General features: G+C 31.9%; 4 protein-coding genes across 6 annotated transcripts in view; 2 read left to right on the top strand and 2 right to left on the bottom strand.

Moving 5' to 3' along the window:
• The first annotated feature begins 3,673 nt into the window (after positions 1-3,673).
• LOC107471972 (F-box protein SKIP5) lies at positions 3,674-6,727 on the top strand. The gene is made up of 5 exons (XM_016091535.3): positions 3,674-3,827; positions 4,484-4,628; positions 4,715-4,793; positions 5,851-5,909; positions 6,163-6,727. The coding sequence occupies exons 1-5, from the start codon at positions 3,686-3,688 to the stop codon at positions 6,509-6,511; spliced, it is 774 nt and encodes a 257-aa protein (XP_015947021.1). The 5' UTR covers positions 3,674-3,685; the 3' UTR covers positions 6,512-6,727.
• Positions 6,728-7,197: 470 nt separating this feature from the next.
• Positions 7,198-9,403, bottom strand: LOC107471977 (nascent polypeptide-associated complex subunit alpha-like protein 1). Its single transcript, XM_016091541.3, has 4 exons — positions 9,238-9,403; positions 8,533-8,623; positions 7,845-7,972; positions 7,198-7,750 (listed from the first exon to the last, which is right to left on the bottom strand). Exons 1-4 carry the CDS (start codon positions 9,295-9,297, stop codon positions 7,418-7,420), a joined length of 612 nt encoding a protein of 203 aa, XP_015947027.1. The 5' UTR covers positions 9,298-9,403; the 3' UTR covers positions 7,198-7,417.
• A 1,691-nt stretch (positions 9,404-11,094) lies between these two features.
• Positions 11,095-16,762, bottom strand: LOC107471963 (uncharacterized). 2 transcript variants are annotated; one of them, XM_016091522.3, is made up of 11 exons: positions 16,454-16,762; positions 16,129-16,199; positions 15,834-15,988; positions 14,903-15,190; positions 14,612-14,741; positions 13,718-13,825; positions 13,505-13,607; positions 13,301-13,426; positions 12,387-12,574; positions 12,136-12,272; positions 11,095-11,637 (listed from the first exon to the last, which is right to left on the bottom strand). In XM_016091522.3, exons 2-10 carry the CDS (start codon positions 16,179-16,181, stop codon positions 12,176-12,178), a joined length of 1,248 nt encoding a protein of 415 aa, XP_015947008.1. In that variant the 5' UTR covers positions 16,182-16,199; positions 16,454-16,762; the 3' UTR covers positions 11,095-11,637; positions 12,136-12,175. The 2 variants fall into 2 exon arrangements, with proteins under 2 accessions (XP_015947008.1, XP_015947009.1); XM_016091523.3 differs by having other exon boundaries at positions 16,577-16,762.
• Positions 16,763-18,817: 2,055 nt separating this feature from the next.
• Positions 18,818-21,839, top strand: part of LOC107471990 (probable ADP-ribosylation factor GTPase-activating protein AGD11) — a 4,278-nt gene continuing 1,256 nt past the window's right edge. The window contains exons 1-6 of one of the 2 annotated variants that reach the window (XM_016091553.3): positions 18,818-18,985; positions 19,090-19,238; positions 19,864-19,953; positions 20,625-20,712; positions 21,173-21,248; positions 21,656-21,819. In XM_016091553.3, coding sequence (XP_015947039.1) covers positions 19,211-19,238; positions 19,864-19,953; positions 20,625-20,712; positions 21,173-21,248; positions 21,656-21,819 — 446 coding nt within the window. In that variant the 5' untranslated portion in view covers positions 18,818-18,985; positions 19,090-19,210. Of the gene's footprint in view, positions 18,986-19,089; positions 19,254-19,863; positions 19,954-20,624; positions 20,713-21,172; positions 21,249-21,655; positions 21,820-21,839 lie in introns of both variants that reach the window. The other variant, XM_016091552.3, reaches the window with a different exon arrangement.

Raw genomic sequence — 21,839 nt, 5'->3', positions numbered from 1 at the left:
TCCTCCACCCTTGGTCAAATTCTTTTTTGCTCTACTATCTTTCGATTTAGTTAAATTGTTGGGCTGGTTTAATTTGTTGAGTTGGGTAAATTTATTGGGTTGGGTTGATTTTTTTGCCTCAGTTGTTTTAACTTCAGTTTGGAGTTTCAGTTCGGGTAGAAGTGAATATTGGGGTAGGAATTAAATTTGGAGAAGAGGTGGGGGTTGGACTTGGGGCAGGGGTGGGTATTAGGATGGGAGTTGGCTTTGAAGTAGAGGTGAGTATTTGTATGGGAGTTAGATTTGGGGCAGAGGTGGGTACTTTTGGCAGGGGTGGATACATCAGTTCTTTTCCCTTAGATGGTTGTTGTTCCTCAACATAATCCGGTTCAGAGACTCCATGTTCATAATACACATGAGCAACTCCGTTGTTTTTTCCAGCATAGAAGCACATTTTTAGCATCTCATCGTCATTAGTCAATATCCTCAAACCAGTTGTCAATGGCAGTTAGGAACCAACCACCTGCATTGCTCGACCTTATCATACCCAATGTGTTTGTAGTAGTCTCTGACTGAAAAAACATCTAACGTGTCTGTATCTAACCAGGTAACTCTGAAATTTGTTCCTTGCAGTATGTCAAGCTTCCATCTTTATTTTTGACAAATGATCCTCCATGGTGATATATAATTTTAATGAATTGATCTCCCATCTGCACACAAAAAAATTAAAAAATATCATAAAAAATATCATTCCACACTATAACTTCAATTGTAAATATAAGAAACTAACAATTATAATAGGAGTACATACCGAGTACATAAAGCTCTCAAAATATTTTTTTCTCTCTTTCGTTAGACTTGCTAAAACATAAATTGCATTGTTGTTATGAGACAACAACAGACCAAAACAAGTTCATTTAGAAAATCAGATCAATTACTCCATGTTACAAGATGCAATAAGTAATTGATTTAATGAGATTAAGACTTTGATGAAAATGCACCTCTCTTTTAAATAAAACAGAGCAAGAATCAAATGTAACATATTGCATATGACAATCTGATTCCATCTTTTTATTTCTTAATCCATTGATTATCAGACAAACACACCCATGTTGAAACCCTAACCCAAAAAAAATTCTCCTAAAATATTCAAAATCAAATTAATGGTACAGGAACAGGAAATGATCGATCTAACATAAGCCAAGAAATTAAATGATACTCACTGAAAACATAAACCCTAACATAGAATAAACACAAAAACTAACATATACTAACATGCAAAACAAAATGCATTTAGCTGGAATGCATAAAAAATAAAAAAGAGGAGGAACCAAAAGTGAAGAAAAAACCAAAGCATCATCACGGGTATAGAAGTTTTTTTATTCAATATTTTGCTTACCTCGAACTTAGTCAACGTTGGTGAAGAGAAGACGACCGGTGCAATGTGAAGTGATTGAAGAGAAGAGAATCGCGACTTCAACGAATCTGATAAGTCAGACTCGCAGCGCCATTGAAGAGAAGAGAAAGAAGAAGAACAGTCCTATTATGGGGGAGAATACGGTGCGACTTGTTTAATAAAAACATTTTCCATCTCTATAACATGATACGACGTTGTTTTGGGCTATTTGAGCGCCAAACAAAAACGACGCCGTTTTAGTGGAGTCCAGCGTGGCAGTCCGTTGTACACATCATCTCTCCGGTAATGACTTTGTGGCAGAAACCACCGCAGGGACTAAATTGATTAAAATTTATAAAGTTTAGGGACTAAATAGAGGCAATTGAAACGTCAAGGACTAAATTGAGGCTCGAGTGTAACTTCAGGCACCAAATTGAGTATTTTCTCTTTTACTAAATATGTAGAACATGTGCTTCAGCATATTTCTAAAAAATTTTAGAAAAATGAGCTTTAATAATGAGTGCTTTATCAATATTTAAAATATCTTGATATTTTTATTCTATAACTTTATTTTTATTGATGTATCTCAATACATGAAATCTAATGAATTATTCCCTATTTTTTCATAAAAAGAACTCATGATAAATTCAATCCCATTATCAATCATGATGTTTTTTATTTTTATTTAAAATTTGGTTTCAATTAGTTGCACAAATTGTTGGATAAAAGAAATTTCACTTTTATTTTTTATAAGAAAATATCCAAGTGAACCTACTTTTGTCTTTTATTATTGTTAAAAAATATTTATGGCCAACAAAAGATGAAGTAGAAATAGGTCCCCAAATATTCATATGCACTTAATAAAATAAATTGACAGATTTTGTTTGACTCAAATGAAAAGACAATCTTCTTTATTTTGTATAATAGCATAATTTACAAAGCTCATTTTGTAATGAACATACAATAAAAGAATAATTCTTTTTTTTTTCTGTAACTATCAATTGAGACATGTCCTAATTTACAATACTAAGTTTTATAATAACACTACCTGAATTGTTGGTGTTGACTAGTTCTCTATTCTTTGTTTATAAGTTGACATAAGTTATAGTATATCAAAGATATACAGGTCACCTCTTTATCTAGCATGATCAATCATCTTTAAAGAAAGATTGTCCTGTAACTTACAATGTGTATTGTTAAATAAAATTTGACAATAAAAAATTAGTTATTTTAGACACAGATATGAAATTAAAATTAAAAGAAGGTACATATAATATATTTGTAAGCCAAAAATTACATATTAAAATTATAGTTTCACTATGTTTATGTGTTTATGGCTTGTGTTTAAAGAGAACTATGTTTACGTTGCTAGAATAGAAAAAAATAAATTATCTATATTCTCTTATTAATATTTGAGACTTAAACCCGCAATCTATTAGATGAATATGAAGAGATTATGTCATTTAAGTTATAACTCGTTAGCTATATCATGCATTAATAGTACTTATACATTAATTTATATTTTAATGTATATTTTATATCAATAATTAATTTTAGTGACTATTTAACTAAACATTAATACTATAATTTTTATAATTAAAAAAAATAAATTCTTTGATTTATTTATTTTATTAATTTTTTAGTTTTAGAAAAATCTTTTTTTATAAGTATATAATAACTAATCTAATTATTAATTTTTTATGTACATATATTTTTTAATTATGTTATGTATATATCAATAATTAATAACTAAATTAGAGTTTTTTATAAAATATATATTAAAATGAAGTTAAATGTAACATATATGCTATATATAAATATATAGTATAGTAATTGAATTTTATGGTACATATAATATTTTATATGATTTTTTATGAATCCTTCTTTCTCACTCTAATTTTATTTTTGGTAGAATCTTCGATACAATTTAGAATTATAACAATTTAGTCAAAAACACGAAATCAGGATTTTTTATTTTTATAAATTAAATAAATATAATAATTATTGAAATAAATAAATTAAAAAATATTTATCAAAATAAATATCTTTTTTTATGTTATTTACAATATAAATGAGATAATTTTATATGTATTTTATTTATTGTGTAAATAAAATAAAATAGGTGAAAGTGTATATCTATCTCGTTTACAGTATAAACGAAATATATACGTCTACTTATTTTATTTTATTTACATATAAAATTATTTTATTGTATAAACAAAATAAAAAATAAATATTTATTTCGATAAATATTTTAAAATATTTATTTCGATAATTATTATAATTAATTTACAGAGCGACACCTCTCTCATGGAAGAGGGCAACTGGAAGAGGTGTTCCAGAAAGAGAGTCTCCTCCTCTTCTTCTTCTTCTTCTTCTTCGTGCTCTCCCATCAATAATCTCGATGATGGTTGTCTTATGCATATATTCAGCTTCCTTCCCCCAATTCCTGGTATGCCCCTTAAAGTCCTAATCTTTACCCTCAATTAAAAAACACTCGGGTTTTAATTGCTCCAATTTTGCTGTTTGGTGTCTTTGATCTGGGGATTTATGATGCTTCACTTCCCATTTGGTATGCAATTCGGAATTCGCAAAATTGAACTAGGTTTTGAAATTGGGTGAACTGTTAGTTATTACAAATTGCGTGAAACGGCTTCGAAATTGAGGCTTAAATCAAGGTTTTATGTATATGTTGTTTAGTTAGTTACGTACTCTGGAGAGGTAGATATGATGTAAAAATTTGCAGCTTGAAGATTATATATAGAGAGGAATGCTAAACATTTAAATCTTTTTATGAACCAAGTCCAACCAAGTTAAACAATAAGACTTGGAATAATGTTAGTCATGGCTGATTTTTGTTATATTAGAACAATTTGGTTGGACTTGATTAACAAAAAAACTTGGATGTGTAGCATTATTCATATAATATATGGGGGTGTCAAGTTTGATTAAAACGTTTGAAGAAATTTAACAACTAAACAAATAATCAGCACCCTTGTGGTCATGATTACACCTATCCTTGTACTAACACTTCAATCCTCTCTAAAATGGAAACAATTAACATAATTTGGAGCATGTTTTGTCACGAAGCTTCTATTGAGTTTGCAGATCGCTTTAATACCGCCCTCGTTTGCCACAGATGGAATTACTTGGCATGTCACCCTCGCCTGTGGCTCAGAGTAGATCGATCGGTCAAAGACTTATCCGAACCTGGTGTTTTCCCCAGCATTGAAACTGCTGTCGCTGCTTCAAGGTATGTAAAATTAATGATATGTGTGCATCACTCTAGATTTCCCCTCAGGATGTGTATTAATGCTCACTGTTTTTTTCTTCTTACAGACCAGGTGACACCATTTTAATAGCAGCTGGTGGAGTTCACTGCGTCTCTAACATTCAAATAAAGAAACCAATTTGCTTGGTGAGTTGTCCAATTCTCTTATATGATAAGGAGGAAATGAAGTATCACTTGGTTAATCCCCTGCTGAAATTAACAATATGATATTCTTAAGTGAAAAGAAAAGAACCGATGGAGTCTTTATTCATTTATTTATTTTCTAAAGACTAAGAGTGCATGTAAGGCCTTCACCTGTTTTCCGGTTTCATCACCTTCATTTTATTATTTCCATAAATCTATCCATTTTTCTCATCTTTTAATTGGGAAATATCGTTGATTCTGCAAAGGAACTAGCAGTCTGTCATCTGAATTCAGTCTTGGCCCATTCAAGAATATGCCCTGCAGGCACCTCTGTTCTGTAATCCTCAAAAATCCTCCATGTATTTCAAATAGAGCCAATATAGTCCTAGAAAAATGTCATAGGTATTTGAGATCATAGAGGGTTTAGAATCTTAAGTACGCATTTGTGATAATCAACCAAGTGTTGTTCTTAGTGCAGGATTCCCACCATTAGAATCAGCTAGCATAAGTATCCCTTATCTTTATGACTATCACTGCCACTAATGTCCTCATTTTGGGTACACTGGTTCAGCTTAAAGGACTTGTCCTAATGACCTAATTTGCTCAACCATATGCATAATCTTCTGTAACAGACACCTGCACGGGAATATCATTGAAATGATTGCATATGGTTAAACAGTACCTCTTAGAGGGTAAACCATCCAACCTTGACTTTCCTTGAAATTGCGCATTACACATTTTGCAGCCCTTCCAGTTCTGTACTCTTTTCCAGGTGTAATTAAGTGAGCTCCTCTTTGTATTTCAGCCATTAATCAATGAATTTCTATCATCTAAATAAAAAGTTTCAGCTTGTTTAGTTTTTACTAGTATCACTGGAAACATTTAGGTTCATAACTTCATAAGTTAACACTAGATTAGGAGTTGCCTCGTCTGAATAATGGGCAAGACTTGCTAACTGGAGTTTGTGCCTCTGTGAATCTAATTCTTCGGGAAGCAGTAAGTGTTAATGATAGAAAATATCTCAATACTTTGCCATCCAAAATCAACGACCTTTGTTCAGGTTGGTGCAGGTGAGCTTCCAGATGACACGACACTCACATGTTCTCGAGGCGCAGACAGGTTTGCAATTTCTTCACATACATATTTTTATCTCATGTAGTGAACTTTAGAAGTGATATCTAGGAGTCACTTCCATCTTGCTGGATTTCAAGGGTTCAGTTATGGTTTTTGTCTATCGTTAGACGCTCTGTTATATCGCCTGCTGTTTTGATATCCGGCATCTTGGAAATGGCTCCTTGAGCATTGAAGTACCACCATATATTCCATCTTCAGCGACATTTGGCATGCACGTTTCCTTTTTTCATCTGAGCAGTGCGTTGGAGTTCCTTTCCACCTGTAAATTGGCAAACTTAACTGTGAAGGCAGAGCTTGGCTGTTGCTTGCTACACAGAAAGGGAAGGCTAACCATAGATGGATGCATACTTCAATGTGAAACCAATCCTCTGGACTATCTCTCCTGTCCCATTGTGAGTACAGCCAATAGCACCGAGGTTCTTCCCTTACAGGAAAAGAGTAATGGTGACGGTGTATTTGTTTCTCAAACTCGCATTGAAGGGGGTGCCAAAGCCGTATTGACAAGTGGCGATCTGTCCTTGCAACGAGTAAGAGTGATATATGCCAGAACTTCACTTCTTTTCTGGTTTGATGTGGAGCAGATGTGATCAAATTGGTCATGCCAGCAACCCTTTGTGATGTCATTTGTTGATTTGCTTTCTTAGAGTTATTTGTAATTTTGTTTTTGATAAGATAATGGCATGCAGGATTCTTTTACATGTGACTCTGTACTTATTGTGTACTATTTAAATATGCAAGACATGTAACATTATTCAGTGTAGTATGATGTTTGTAATGAATTTCCTAAATTTTAGTCATTTAAACTTGAAATCATATAGCATCTCTTCTTTTTTTTAATATATAATTTGACGGAGTACTAAATTGCTTATGATTACTCTCATAATTGTCCAGCTTGGGTTGTCTGTCATGTTTGAATAACTGGTATTCTCAAACTTCTGGGGGGTATATATTGAAAAATCGTGGCTTATGTTGCAAATTCTACTTATGTTCGAAATTGTGTAACTCCCAAAGATAAATGCCACGTTACAAACTCATCCAAATTGCATATAGTCAACTACCAATTGGATTGTTTATTCAAAATGTGAATGATGGATTCATACGTGCATGAAAACAAGCAATCGAAGATAGTTGATTAGCTTGTTTTACATCATATTCCAACCACTTTAATCTTTTATTATATTTAAGAAGCTTTTCCCATTTTTAAAATGGGTTTTGTATTGAGTGTTCATGACAATCATGATTCATGAAAGATCATACGAGCTGCAAACCAACAAAAAGATAATTGCTAATCATGATTGAAATTCTTGGCATCAAACATACCAATGCTGCAAATGTGCCTTCATTCTCTTCCATACCAGACAATACACAGAAAATCTTAAGAAAACACTATTGGTACAAACCACTATTTTAAAAAACCAAGGAGAGCAAAAATTTCCATCAACACAGCAAGATAGCTCGAGTCCAAAATACTAATATTCTCCCGAATATGCCCATCAAGTAGTGAGCTCCATAATGGCCGCAACAATATCCCCATTGGCAGCTTTGAGAGCTTTAACTGCTTTTGGTCTTGAAACACCAGCTTGAGTCATCACTAACTCTATGTCCTTGGGATCTACACCAGTCTCATCCACATCCTCATCATCTTGGGCAACGCTGGAAGATTCGGGTTTCGGTCCTGCATTAGCCAAATTGGGAGCCTTGAACTGTTCTGCTGCCTGAGTTTGTAGCTGTGAACTCAAGTCTTCGATCTTAGCTTCCCCGAATATGATGTATGTGTCGGATGTTGGGCTTTTAAATACATCTGGTTTTGAGATAACGAATAGGATCTGACAGAAGTAAAAAATGGTCAATCGGGCAGTATAGAGGAGATTTAACAAATGGAAAATTTATCAAAATTAAAATAATATATCAAGAACTAACATTTTTGCTCTTTTTTACTGTGACGCGGCTGACACCTGACACAGGTTTCATTCCAAGTTTGAGCATTGCCTTGCGACTCTTCTTCTCACTCCTCGTCTGCTTGGACCTACCAGCCTCACCTTCATGTCCTGCAATAGAAACAGTCCCTTTTTTGTGAATTGCAACCATAATTTATAGCAGGCATTATTTCAGTTATATATAAGAGTGGTATAAATATCTAAATGCATTTTCAGAATTCAAATACAAAGTAAACAAGTCTATGAATTTCATCCAACCATTTTATGATTCCCAAGTAATTTATTACAACCATCAATTTAGTAAACGCAACATAGTGATTTTTAAAAACTTAACAATCAAACAAAGGTTAAGAATCAGATATAGAAAGCATTTTGTTAAACAAAAATAAAATCAAATTCCGGATAGTGAGATTTTTTAAGGAAAACTCAACAATTTTGTGGACCATGTTTATCACCTTGTAAAAGAAGCCCCCTAACAGAAGACACAGCACAGTGTGAAACAATTTTTTTCCCAATTTCAAACTAATAATAATAAAGGCCACTTCTACAATCAAGGCTAGCCAAAATAATCCATTGAACACATACATTTTTTAATTTATACTAATTCCAACCAAATAATTGAAGAAATGCAAGAATGGAAATGGGTTATAACTTATAAGTTGATAACTTACCTTCACCGTCGTCATCTTTGTCATCATCCTCATCATCATCATCGTCATCCTCTTCATCATCATCCTCATCCTCAACTACAGGCTCATCATGCTACAAAAGATATTAAAATGTTAAAATAGGGCAAATAGAAGGAAATCAAATATGGAGTGAAAAGGCACTTAAGCTGCTACATTTATACTAAAGCACAACAATCAATAGAAATTACAAAGTACTTACTTTTACCTGCAAATTGTAACAATCATCTGCTAAGTGTACTTGTAATTTTTTTCCCTTTTTCCAATAGTTCCACTAGACCAGCGATTAAATTGTTTCCTAAATATTAGTGTTCACTAATAATTTATTAAGTACAATTTATATGCCAACGTTTGATGTCAAAATTACATTATCCCTTCTCTTGCAAACTTGAGGAATATTGTTAATACCAAAAAAACCTTTCAATTTCGTCCATTAGAATTGCTCAACTTGGAACCAAGAATCTTCCGCTAAACCCTAGGGCACAACTCAGCAACCAGATACAATTATAATAAAACCTAAACCTCTCCTAATCAAACACAATCAACAAAGTTTGCACACAATCAAACCGAAGCCAAAAGCATACTCAAATACAATTATAATAAACCTAGAAGTTAAATATAATAAGATCCAAAAAATATATATATAACAAAAATGGATTAGAAGATTGTTTTGAAGAGAAAATGAATTACATGGAGCTTCTGCTGTTCGAGATGCTCGGCAAGAAGCTCTTCTTGGGTCTGAGCAGTCATGGCTATGTCAAATCAAATGAAATGAATTGAGTGGGTTTATGTGATTAGATCCAACACAACACGAAAGCCACACACCGCTAAAACCCTAGAACTCAGAGTTTTATACCACCACGAATCGGGTTGACCCGGAAATAACCCGTTTTCCCTGTTCCAACCCATTTCAGATTTCTTTTTAAGCAGGCACGGATATCAGGAGGTGTCATACTGTCATGCTACCTACTTTTAATTTTAAGGTTATTTTCTGGATAATTTACACATTTTAATATTACACAAATATAATAAATAAAAAAATTATATTTAGATTTTTTTATTTTTTATATAAATTGCTATTACCTCATAGAGTTTTATATATCTTCACATAAACTGCCATGTACTATATAGGGTAGCTTTTGTTTTGAGGTATTGAGATAGAGATTGGAAGACTAAAATTCAGTATCATATTTGTTAGTTCAGAAATTGGTACTATAATTTTTGTCTCTGATCCCAAAATTTAAGTATTTCAGTACATCTAAAAAGTGAGAATACAGGAAATTAAAAGTTTTAGAGATGCAGACTGAAACTTTAATAACATTTTATACCTAAAATACCTTCATTTTAATTAATTAATTTCAATTTTACCCTTTGTACAAATTAAATTAGAATTTCATTCTTGTTTCAATTTCTGTCTCCTACTTTGCACCAAATAGAATAGATTTATTTTAATTTTTGTCTCTTAGTCTCCGTTTTTTAGTCTCAGTCTTTTTGTCTCTATCTTTTCATCAAATGCTATCTAGTAGACTAGTAGTTTATGTATATTTGTGTAAGACTTTAAAAAGTGTAAGTTTATATAAAAAACAAAGAGAATCAATATAACTTTTTTTAATTTATTGTATTTGTATAATATTGAATTGTGATTTATAATTGTGTAAATTGTCCTTATTTTGTTTTTAAATTTCAGATTAATATAAATTAATAAATTAATAGCGATAAAAAGAAAAAAGAAGAGGAAGATATATTTGTATTCTTTTAGAATTATTTCAGTTTTATAAATGAGAAAATATATGTATGGATGCTTCACGCAAAGTAAGGAAGATATTTAATTTTTTTAGGCATATATAAGTATATAGTAATCCAGATTTAAAAAAAAAGGTATATTGCATTGTAGTGTATATATAAACTACAACAATTAATTATATACGATTAAATAACACTCATAACTTTAACTAATTATTACACCATTGAGTAATATATGTAAATTCACTATTTGATTAAAAGTTAATTCTTATAAATTGTTCTTACAACTTTCATGTAAATCAAGAACTATGTCTATTTGATATGTTTTAAAAAATCAATATATTCTATTTGTCTAAAATATACATAAATAAGAATTAAATATTCTATTTTAGTAAAATTTAGTGTAAATAATCTTATAATTAAATTTTTTTTTTTATCTCAGTCAGATTATTAAAAAGCATATCCTATGTAAATGCACTCAGCAGTGAGGGGGGAAAAGAAATAAAAAGTTAGAAATCGAAAATTTAAAATTTGGAACAAATAGTTGTTGTACCAATACCATTAAAAAAATGTAAAAAATATATGAAATATTCTCTGTATTTGAATATAAATAGTCTTAAATTAAGAGTACATAGAATAGAACATCTTTTATTAATTTTATATGAAAGTTGAAACTTGGTCCTCCAACCAAATTTTCAGTGTTCCAATTTAGTCCCAAATAGTAAACACCATAACCAAATTTATTCACTCTGTATTGAATCATTGTTGTCTCTGAAAGCTGATTATTAGCACTAATCATAAACAAATTTCAAATCAAAGAAAACATTCTCATCAATTTCAAGAATTTAAATGCCATCTCAAAACAAGCCATTCATGATTCACCTGCAAAAATTCATGATTCTTGTGCCTCCAAATAACATACCAGGAATAAAAGGTTTCTATGGCAACTACATGTTGGAATAAATCAACTAAACAAACTAAACTAGAAATTTGTGTGTAAAGAATAAAGATCTCTGATACCTTTTTTTCCTGGGAGTAACAAAAAAATATACATCAAAACAGAAAGTTGGGGACTCTTGAATGCTCACATGAATGGACCAAAAATCAGAAAGGCTGGATCTTAAACAAAGACTAAAAGGGTTATATGCACAAAATGTGTACCCCATCGTGGTCAGCAACCACAAAAATGCAATCTTGTTTCACCTGATAATTTTCCCATATCCCTTTTTCTCTATATAATTTGTCAACCCCCAGTTCCCCAGTGTTACATGTGGCCCACTTTCTTGCGCGCAAAATGATCGTGAACATGTAGCTCTAGCCTATGCTTCATCAGAGAACATCAGAAACCTGAAAATTCACCAGAGCAATGTCATTGCTCCACAGGGTTGATAGAATAGAGAAATGCAACAACAAAGCCCCTTTTCGCCAAAAGGGGTAAAACTACATGAATTAATCGGCATAATATGTCGTAACTTACAGACTGATTATCAAAAGTCAATTTACTTTAGAAAAGTCAGAATTTATGGTTTAAAAAAACAGACTTGGCCATATGAATTTATCAATAGTATAACTATTCGTCATCCTATAAGAGACCTCTTAAAACAGAAACATATTGATGAAGACACCAAGCTGAGGGAAAGAATTATGGGAAAGAAACTCAGATTCAGACATAACCATAGTAGCATGTAGCATCCCTTTAGGGATCAAGCTTCATTGATCTTTGAATATGCAAAAAAATACTCAACCTCTTTACATGTTCTTTCTGTTTAAGAAAATGTGACTAACCAATACAATATAGAGACAATGACAAACAGAAGTATATAATATTAATTTCATACGGCTTACCATTATAGAACAAAAATTAGGGTAGCCGAAACTCAATTGCTCAACTCCCTGTAGTAGGCCTTCCTTTCACCACCAGATCATCAGCCGAGTAGTAATCCGCTATGAGTCGGTACATATAGGACGGGTTATGCCCTCCACTGAGAAGTAATTTGCAGATTATCAAATACGGAAAGAGATACCAATTAGCACATTAATTTTCAGGAGATAACGATAAGCTATTTGAGAATTTCATCTACTTCAGTTCAACTTACGTGTCAGTAATAAACAAACTAACGAGTTTAGGTGGCACATAATCAAATGTTGGATTAACAATGTGAAGAGAGCCAGCGCCGCTAGCAGAATCCATGCAATCTGAGAATTCCCCAAAGTCAAGTAGCTCAGATGGGGATCTCAGCTCATTCAGTAGGACTTCAGGATTGTGCGGATACAAAGGGCACAGCTGTTAACAAGATAAAGCAACTTTCAACAATAGCAAGATGGTCGATAACTAAAACTATGAAGCAACCCAATTTAATTCCTACGCAAGGATACGGCACTAAAGTTGTCATACTAGCAATAAATGGTTAGCACTCAAGTGAATCAATAACTAAGATCCAGCTGTTTCATTCTTATTGTACAGAATATTGTTAAACTCCAAATTTCAAATCTCTATAATTTGGTTTGGATCTATCCAATATTGTTTGGTGATTGATTTTGAAAATTCACTAAATTAAATTAGAAGCAACAAATTCATATTGTTTATTTTGATTCTGGTAATCCAATTTACACATCTTCAAACTCAATTGATCAACATACACACAATACCTTAACATATGGCTAAAATTGAAATTAAGAAACCATACAACTTTAGTCCAACTATTGAGCAGGACGTGGTTTTCAGCTTAAACTTGTGATTCTGATATTTCAACCCATGTTAATTAGGAATATACATGCAACAAGAAGAGATTCAACTCGTGTCCCAGACATTCATATTTTCAGAAACCATTATATATATATATATATAGTTCCCATTTTATGATTTAGCATAACAATGAAATAGATTACATGCAGACATCAAATGCCATAACTCTTGTCTCCTAGGATGTTACAAATGAGGCAGATAAGGAACATGTTTAACATTATAACCTGAGAAGAAAAAGATGAGAAAATGTTTAACAATATAAACCTTGTGACTCCCAGCAAGTACGACAAATGGAACAGCATGCCTTTGAGCTGCAAGTGCAACCATATTCAAACCAACCGGGGCGATCACTCCACCATTAGCCATCACAGCATGAGCTCCAACTATAACCTATATATGACGAAACCAATTTGACTTCAGCATAAGAGTCTCATTTCTTAAAAATATATTGCCAGGATCAGTGCATACCATGTTAACTCGGGAAATCATGGCAAAAACTGCTGAATCAGTAATTACTGTGGTTTGTAAGCCTCTAGCAGCCAAATCTTTTGCAAGGAGGTGTCCTTGATATCTAATTGAATGTATCATAAACAGAAAACGATCAATGCAGAATATAATCAAATCAAATGCTGAAAAACCAGCATCAACCCTTGCAAATGGTATGTAGCCTCTAATACCAACCTTGGTGCACCCTCGGCAACAAAGACCTTAAATGATCTCTTTTTTTCCTTTGCAGCACAAAGAAATTCCAACACAGTTTTTGAACTGCCCAGGGTCAATATTACCTCACTGGAAATCACGCAAAGAGTAGTGTAAATGGTTAAATAAAATATAATTTTCTTCTATGTAAATAGAAAGAAATAAAAAGAAACAGACACCAATAACAAGACAGAAGCTGATAAATCAACTGTAAATATGCAGAGCGCGTATGGACCCTAATGCTAGTAAAAAATATTATCAAGCCTTTAATCTGAGTAACATGGATGGAAGCAATAACCCATTCTCCCAATAAGAACAACGCAATGAACCAGATCAGAGTTGCTTCAACAAACATAAAAACATTTGTCCTGATAGTTACATGACATGCATCAAATATAAACATTAGGGAATTGAATATTATATACATATTAGCTCTGACCAATTATGTCAGACAGAGAATTATAGCTATTCCAGTAATTAGTAATGCCATCATGCTTCGACATAAAGATAAACAGTTACCGTAGAAAGATATTCCATCTGCATTGGTCTACCCTACCCTACCTACCAAGTGCAGTCTTCCATACTATAAAAAATAGTGTAGACAATGTTGGACCCATTTATCAATGCCTATTTGCGAAAATGCAGGGAGTCCTAGAATTGATCCAAAAATAAAAATGCATGATTCTAGGTAGATTGTAGACACTCAAATGAGTTGAAAGCACAAATATGTAAAGTTTTACACACAAGATTTTCACAGTCACAGATCAATCTGAGCTTTGGGGAGCAAGTATAACATGTCATTAAACAAGGCAACAAACACCTTAAAATAACAAGAGCGTAAGAGTATATCATAAGATAGTTTATGAAGAAACAAACTTTTGATGAATGTGCTCTATTGCTTGCTCAGCTATTTGTTCATAGCAAGTGGATATGTCCTGAATAAGTTCATTAACTGCTTCAATGACATCATGCTTCAACTTCCGACCTCTTGAACCTTTGTCAACCGCTGAAATAGAGAAAAACAAAGCAAAACTCAAAAAACACATGCAATACACCAATAAAATAACAATGATTTTATCATCAAATACACCCACAGTAACATGGGATAAGTAGAGCAAACAAAGTGAACACACAGAGAAGAAATCCAGTAATAACATGCATCCTCACATCTGCTTTTCCCTTCAGAATCACCCCCTGAGGAAGACGTGTGTGGAACAGCAGCTGAATCAGGCATATCCTCTAGAAGAGTTTGCAAGGATGGTGGACGCAAGGTGCTTCTTGCAGCAGCTGCAACAGCAGCAGCAGATAGAATGGGCTGGTCACTTCGCTCCATGTCATCTTCATCATCACTAGCAACTGACAGCCCCAAACCAGCCATAGCAGCTGTTGCAAGGGAAAGATCCTCCTCCCTTATAATGTGTAAAATACGCCTCACAATATTTCCCACTGCTAGCTCTGCAATCACATGCATGACATGTTATAATATGCAAATGAAATTGACCTCCATAATTCCAAATTAACCACTAATGCATGTGACTGTAAAATATCTTTTGACAGAAGGTGGAGCTAGGCAAATAGATCTCTAGACATAAATTTGATTCTTCTAAAATAGGAAAGTAAAATGTTAGCTACCCTTGGATCATTAAGTAGAGCTCACTGCACAATGGAAGTTGTTGATCCAAGGGCAGTTAACTCCTTATACATGCATGCTCACTTTAGAGGAGCATGCTTGGATATCATTTTTTTCCCGATTATAATTGAAAGCTTATCATAAAGCTGAAAACTAGCCTATAGTTATATCAACCTTTTGAAGCTTATGATCATACCAAACAGTCATTCCATATACTACATAGTAATTTTAGGGTTACTTCTTAGCAAAGTTATCCAAATATAAATTAACTATCACACGACCAATTATATAAAAAGTGATTATTGAAATAAGTTTAACTTTTCAACTTTCTCAAACACACCCTTAAATCCCCCAAGGTACATAACAAACAACTAAGTCTTATCTCACTAGATGAGGTTGGCTGTATAATAAAAAAACCTATCATTTCTATACTAAAATTCTAAAAGAAGGGGCTAAATTTCTACATACCAACAGGATTTGCAGCAATAAGCTGCTCCCCAACTGCCCTTACTGCATTAATCAAAGCTGCAGCCTGGTTTGTGTGTGGCACGCGCTGCTGCGAAATCACAGACCGAAGCACCTCCGCTGTCTGCTTTGCTGTGGCCTGAGACCCTTCAATTTTACTAATACCGCACACACACAAAAGAAAGCCGCTAAATTAGTTCTTAAATTCACAAATCAGAAGATGGTTCCTACTTTCATCAACCATTGAACTCAAACAACCTTATGACTAATAAAAGGTACAAAAAAGAAAAAAATATACCGTTTTTTAAGTTGATTGACAAAATCATTGACAAGGGCCTGAACATCTGGCATTTTGATGCCAAATTTAACCTGAAAAATACACATGCACATGTAAACATACTTCACTTTATGAAACAATAAAACAAGTGTAAGTGTAACCTAAAAACTAAAAACTAAAAACCTCGCAGTGCATTAAATTAACAGCAAAGCAGAAGAAACAGTAGCAAGCGAAGGTTACTTCCCCAATCATCGAATCACAGTGGGGGTTATATAAGCAGATAAAAATATAGAAGGGCGAAATCGGAATAGAAATAAATTGAAGAAGGAATCACGAAAGCGCATACCTTTGGGGGTTTGGGTGAGAAAGGGTCTTTGAATTTTGGGTTTCAGTTACTTTTTTTTATTGTTCCCCCTTCAACGAAGCGAAAAAGAAAAAATCAAAATAGAAGATGAAGCTTTAGTTTTACCTGAAGCAGGGTATTGAGAGTGTTTGGTTAGAGAGAAAAGAATGAGGGAAAATTGAGAACGGAGCAGAAAGAAGAACGATCGAAATTCGAATCTCAGCTGCGTGAGGCGTGAGCTTGTTGAGTTGAGTTGAGTCTGTGACTCAGGAATGAGGAGGATTGAGGGATTCTCGTTTCCGGGTCGCCAAACCGAAAATTGACCCTTTTTGGATCCGGCTTGCTCTATTTTATTTAAAATAAAATATAAATATTTTCCCCAAAAAAGTTTTAAATTTATTCTAAAATGGTTAGGTTGCGTTTGAAAAGGAGATATAAGATAAAAATTATGACACATATACTAAATTTAAACGTTATAAAAAAAATTAAATATTTGTGTTATATTTGACTTAAAATGTGTAGAATTTATTTATGTCTTAATATTTTATTTAATTTAAAATAAATATAAAAATTAAAACAAATAAAATTATTGAATTATCTTTATTAATTAAAAATTAACAAAAATCAATCCCAAGAGACTCCAACACCCTCACCCTCCCTCATCTTCCCTTCCACCTCCTCACCTCAACACAGCATGAGTACATGACACAAAATATANTCTAATTATTAAATATAATAATGAGTTTTTATTTTTTATCTTTTAATTTTAATTACAATCTCTACAAACAAACACAATTTAATAGTTTTAGAGAATTATTAATTAAACTTTACGATTTAAAATTTTGTAATTAAATTTTTATATTAGATAAAAAATTTAAATGAGATTGTGGTAAACTACTTTTTGTTAAAATATTCTTAGGATATTTAATTTTGTGTTTGATGTAAGATGAATGTTGGAAGAAAAATGCTAGAGAGGTAATATTAAAAAAAAAACAAATATTGTGTATATCTAATATCTAATGAAAGATCATGATTTATTATTACAACAGGAAGAATTTAAAGATAAAACATTTAATAAAATAGTGTGTCTTTGGGTTGTATAACATATAATTTTATCAAAAGTCTCCAAAATTTAGTATGAGAAAAAAGGTTAAAGTAGTGTATCCATATAGAAAGATCCGAAGCATTAGTATGAGAAAAAACTAAAATTATTTACCCATATAGATACTAAAATTTAGTAGAAAAAATGCGAGTAATAAAACCAAAGATGGAACCAATGACACTTTGGTATTTGAGAGTAATATTGGCAAACCATGAAATAAAAAAGCAGCACAATATTTTGTTTATAGCTCTATTATTTAAAAAAAAAATATATGTATTCTAGTTCAATGCTTTTTTCCTCTAAAAATGGGTGAAAAAGGTTAGAATTAATAAAGAATTAAGCTAACAAAATCTATCATAAACTATGATGATAACATGCAAAATCAAACTCCAAGACACTAAAATAAAAATCCTAATTGAAGTAAACAAAGAATAAGATTAGGTTACAATTTTGGAGATACTAATGTTTTCAACAAATAACGATGATACTAGAATCAGATGAAGGTGCTTTGATTATTGAGATTCTCAGAAAAAAAGATAATAAACCAAGCATGATAGAATTTTGTTTACAATATTTTATTTCAACAATAAAAGTTTTTGTTAATAAATATTTTAAGAAACATTTTTAAAAATATTAGAAGTTGAAATTTTTAATAAAAAATATAAATAATCAAAATGTAAATTTTAAAATATATAAAAAGTATAAAATTATACTAACCAATATAAATATTCTTTACTTATTAACTAAATCAATAAAATAAAGGGTTAATTACTCTGTTGGCCCTTATGGTTTCGCAAAATTTTTAATTAGGTCCATATACTTTTTTTTTTAATTAGATCCCTACACCAATTTTTTTTTCCAATTAGATCTTTTTTAATAGTAATTGGCTTAATTGTATAGGAACCCAACTAAAAAAAATAGTGCAGGGACTCAAATAAAAAGAAAAAATATAGAGACTCAATTGAAAATAATTTTGGTGCAGGAACCCAATTAAAAAGAAAAAAAAAGTATAGGAACCTAATTGAAAACTTCGCAAAACTATAGAGACCAACAAAGTAATTAAACATAAAATAAAATACATTTTAAGTAATGTAATCGTTTCTTAAAATTATTTTAATTTATTTTTTAACACACACATAATATTATATATATATATATGAAAAGAAAAAAAAATCTAGAAATTTCTATATTCAACCCCTTTTGTTTTTTAGGCTGAGTCAAAATAATTCATGAAAAGAAAGAAAAAGAAAAAGCTTCATTCATTTCCTACATTCCAAAATCTTAATACGTTGACTTTCACAATAAACCCAATCATCTTCAGATCAAAACGAATTATTGCTTTTTTTTTTTAAATTTCTTCCCTTTCAAAGCGACTTTTCAATTTAGGTTTCAAGCTTTCACCATGAAGGGTTGACCGCTTTTAGAATCTCCTTGTATGTTTTCTTTCAATTCAATTGTTCTTAAAAAAACTTGTTAATTTTTATGATTCCTTTCGTTGGCCTTTGAATTTTTGACCCTTTTGTTGATTTTGTTGCAGAGAATTAAGGAGGGTGGCTTTGATAAATAACCAATTTTAAGTGGAGGGAAAAAAAATAATTTTTATTCTCAGATTGTAGAGTCATTTCTTGATTTTGGTTTTCAATTTTTGGAGGCTGGAGATGGCTGTACGGCAGGGAAATTCTGAAGGTAACGGTGTCTCAGGTGAAAGAAAAAGGTTTTTTTTTTTTTTTCAAAGGAATATAATGAAAAATAGATGTTGACTAGAATCAATTCATTCATATATCTGATAGAACATTTAATTATTCAATTTTTCCATGTGCCCCCTTTTTGGTTAATGAATGAGAATTGATGATGCAATTCCATTGTTATAGGGAACCTAAAAATTATGTATGTAATTTAAAATATTAGGTAATTAGTGTTACTGCTACTATCCTGCATAAATGATTTAAACAAAGGTGTTATTTGTAATTCTCTTAAGCATAGCTTTCAAGAAAAGGATAACTTGGGATATAAGAAGGTGAATAAGAATAGGGTGGACTTTTTCATGAATGAGTTCTATGTGTGTTTTTCACATAAAAATGATAAAATTTTATCCATAAATTTCTTTTCACCCCAGCACTAATTGTAAGTTTGTAGCAAGACCCAAAATGTGATTAAAGGGTACAGAGAAGCTTTTAATATTTTTTTATAATGTGGTGATTTTCTAATGGTGGAACTTAAAATTAAATTCAAGTGATGAACTCCTGCAATTTCACAAATTTGTGATGGCACCATGGGAGGCTTACTACTGAATAAAATCTCGCTACTGTAGGGTCAACAGGAGCTTGCCTTTTTGATCTCTTCTGCTCTGAAACACCAAGTTTGAATTCCCAAAGTCAAAGAAGCCAATGGCTACCTCATGGTAATTATCATACCTTTTATATTCTTTACTTATTTTGGTATTGATAGCTCTATTTTGGTTTGTGAAGTCTATAACTATATATGCTTTTGTGCTATGTATTTGTTGCGAGTACGCAGTTGACAATGGGACAGCGTTAGATGTCTAAGATGGGCGTTTTTGCCAAGACCATACTTAATGATTTTGCCACTGATAATTTGATATATGAGAAATCTCAGAAAAACATGTTGATGCTTCCTGCTTTTAATTTTAAAGATGAAATGGAAAATTCTATTTGTTGAATATTTTCAACATTTTGTAATTTCAAGAAAGTTCCTGTCAACCAGAACGGTGTCAGTCAATTGCATTATGGATGGAACAAAGAAAAGAGAATTGCAAATTTACAAACTGTGTTAACTAAAAGTATGAGAGGATTTCAGAAGTTTGAGATTATAGTTCCTCATGTACCTTAGTTTTGTGCAATGATGCTTCATTTTTTTTTTTTTTGATAAACATTGGGGCAGAAACGCCTAAATAAAACAAGGAAACTAACGGAATGATGCTTGATAATCTTTAGGCACAGTGTTGAAATGTCTTGCAATGTCTTTGGCTAATGTTATTATCCCCTTCAAAAGAAGCTTAGTTCACATATCTCTTTACTTTATAACATACAATTTTCTCTTATTTCCTATTAGTAACTCCACAAGAAAGGCTCGACAATCTGATGCGTCAAGCGGGGAACAGGTTCTGTGCCGATTGCGGATCATCAGATCCAAAATGGGCGTAAGTATTATCTTGATTTTTGAGGAATTTGGGCTATACTTATTGTTCGTTGCTCATCACTTTCAAATAAAATTATCATATATCTTGAATAAATGTTGCTGACTTGCTGTAGTATTCTTCCAAACAAATACAAATTCATATAGTTAACTTATGTTTACATCTTCATCGTTCTTGGGTGAAATAGCCCTTATGTACTTTATGAAATTTTTGGATTCAACTTAAAGTTTACATTTGTGTACATATCTATGTTTTTAACAAAATCTTGGGTAATTGCTTTACTAATTTTTTACTACTAATTTCATTTGAATTTGATTTTATTTTTTCTGTATTAATAGAAGAATTGAGGAAGAGTTTTTTAAGACATGACAAATGATATCATGAATTTGTTGTCACGTTGGTGTTAAATTTATCAGAACATCATCTTCATTTGATTTTATTCACTGCATTCGTTGAATATCAGGTCTTCAAGTCTTGGAGTATTTATTTGCATCCAATGTTCTGGCATACATAGAAGCCTAGGAGTCCATATATCGAAGGTACGATTCTTGTGTGCTTATTTGCTTATTGAAGGAACGAAGCCTAGTGTGTTTGGAACCTGCTGTACTTGCGTGTTCGAAACTCTTTTTCTTTTTTCCCAAGTTCAAAATTGCTTATAATTTTGAATTTATTTTAGAAAAGTAAAATGGTTATTTTCCTAAAACTATCTCTGCTACCAGCATGCCTTTAGACTACCCTCCTGTGAGAAATGAAAAATCTGTGATAAATAAGATCATGTTTTCTTGAAAAGGGAAAGTTCTTGAATAGTTTTTCTAATCAAGATCAGTAATTCGTCACTGATAGTTAAGCTGTACAGATATTTGGAAATAGTATAGTGTTTCTAAACATGATTTGAATCGTATTTTCGTAAATGGGAATTCTTGCACATGATTTGATTTTCATATAGGTTCTATCGCTGAAACTAGATGACTGGACAGACGAACAAGTTGATGAATTGGTGAAATTGGGTGGAAATACAGTAATCAATAAGAGGTATGAAGCTTGTGTCCCAAATAACATTAAAAAACCAAAACCGCATTCTTCCATCGAAGAGCGTGCAGATTATATCAGGTAACTCAAACACATGCAAA

This window comes from Arachis duranensis, chromosome 10 (assembly GCF_000817695.3).
Source record: "Arachis duranensis cultivar V14167 chromosome 10, aradu.V14167.gnm2.J7QH, whole genome shotgun sequence".
Taxonomy (NCBI): domain Eukaryota; kingdom Viridiplantae; phylum Streptophyta; class Magnoliopsida; order Fabales; family Fabaceae; genus Arachis; species Arachis duranensis.
Note: the sequence above shows the minus strand (reverse complement) of the source record. Positions and strands in the feature narration are given on the sequence as shown.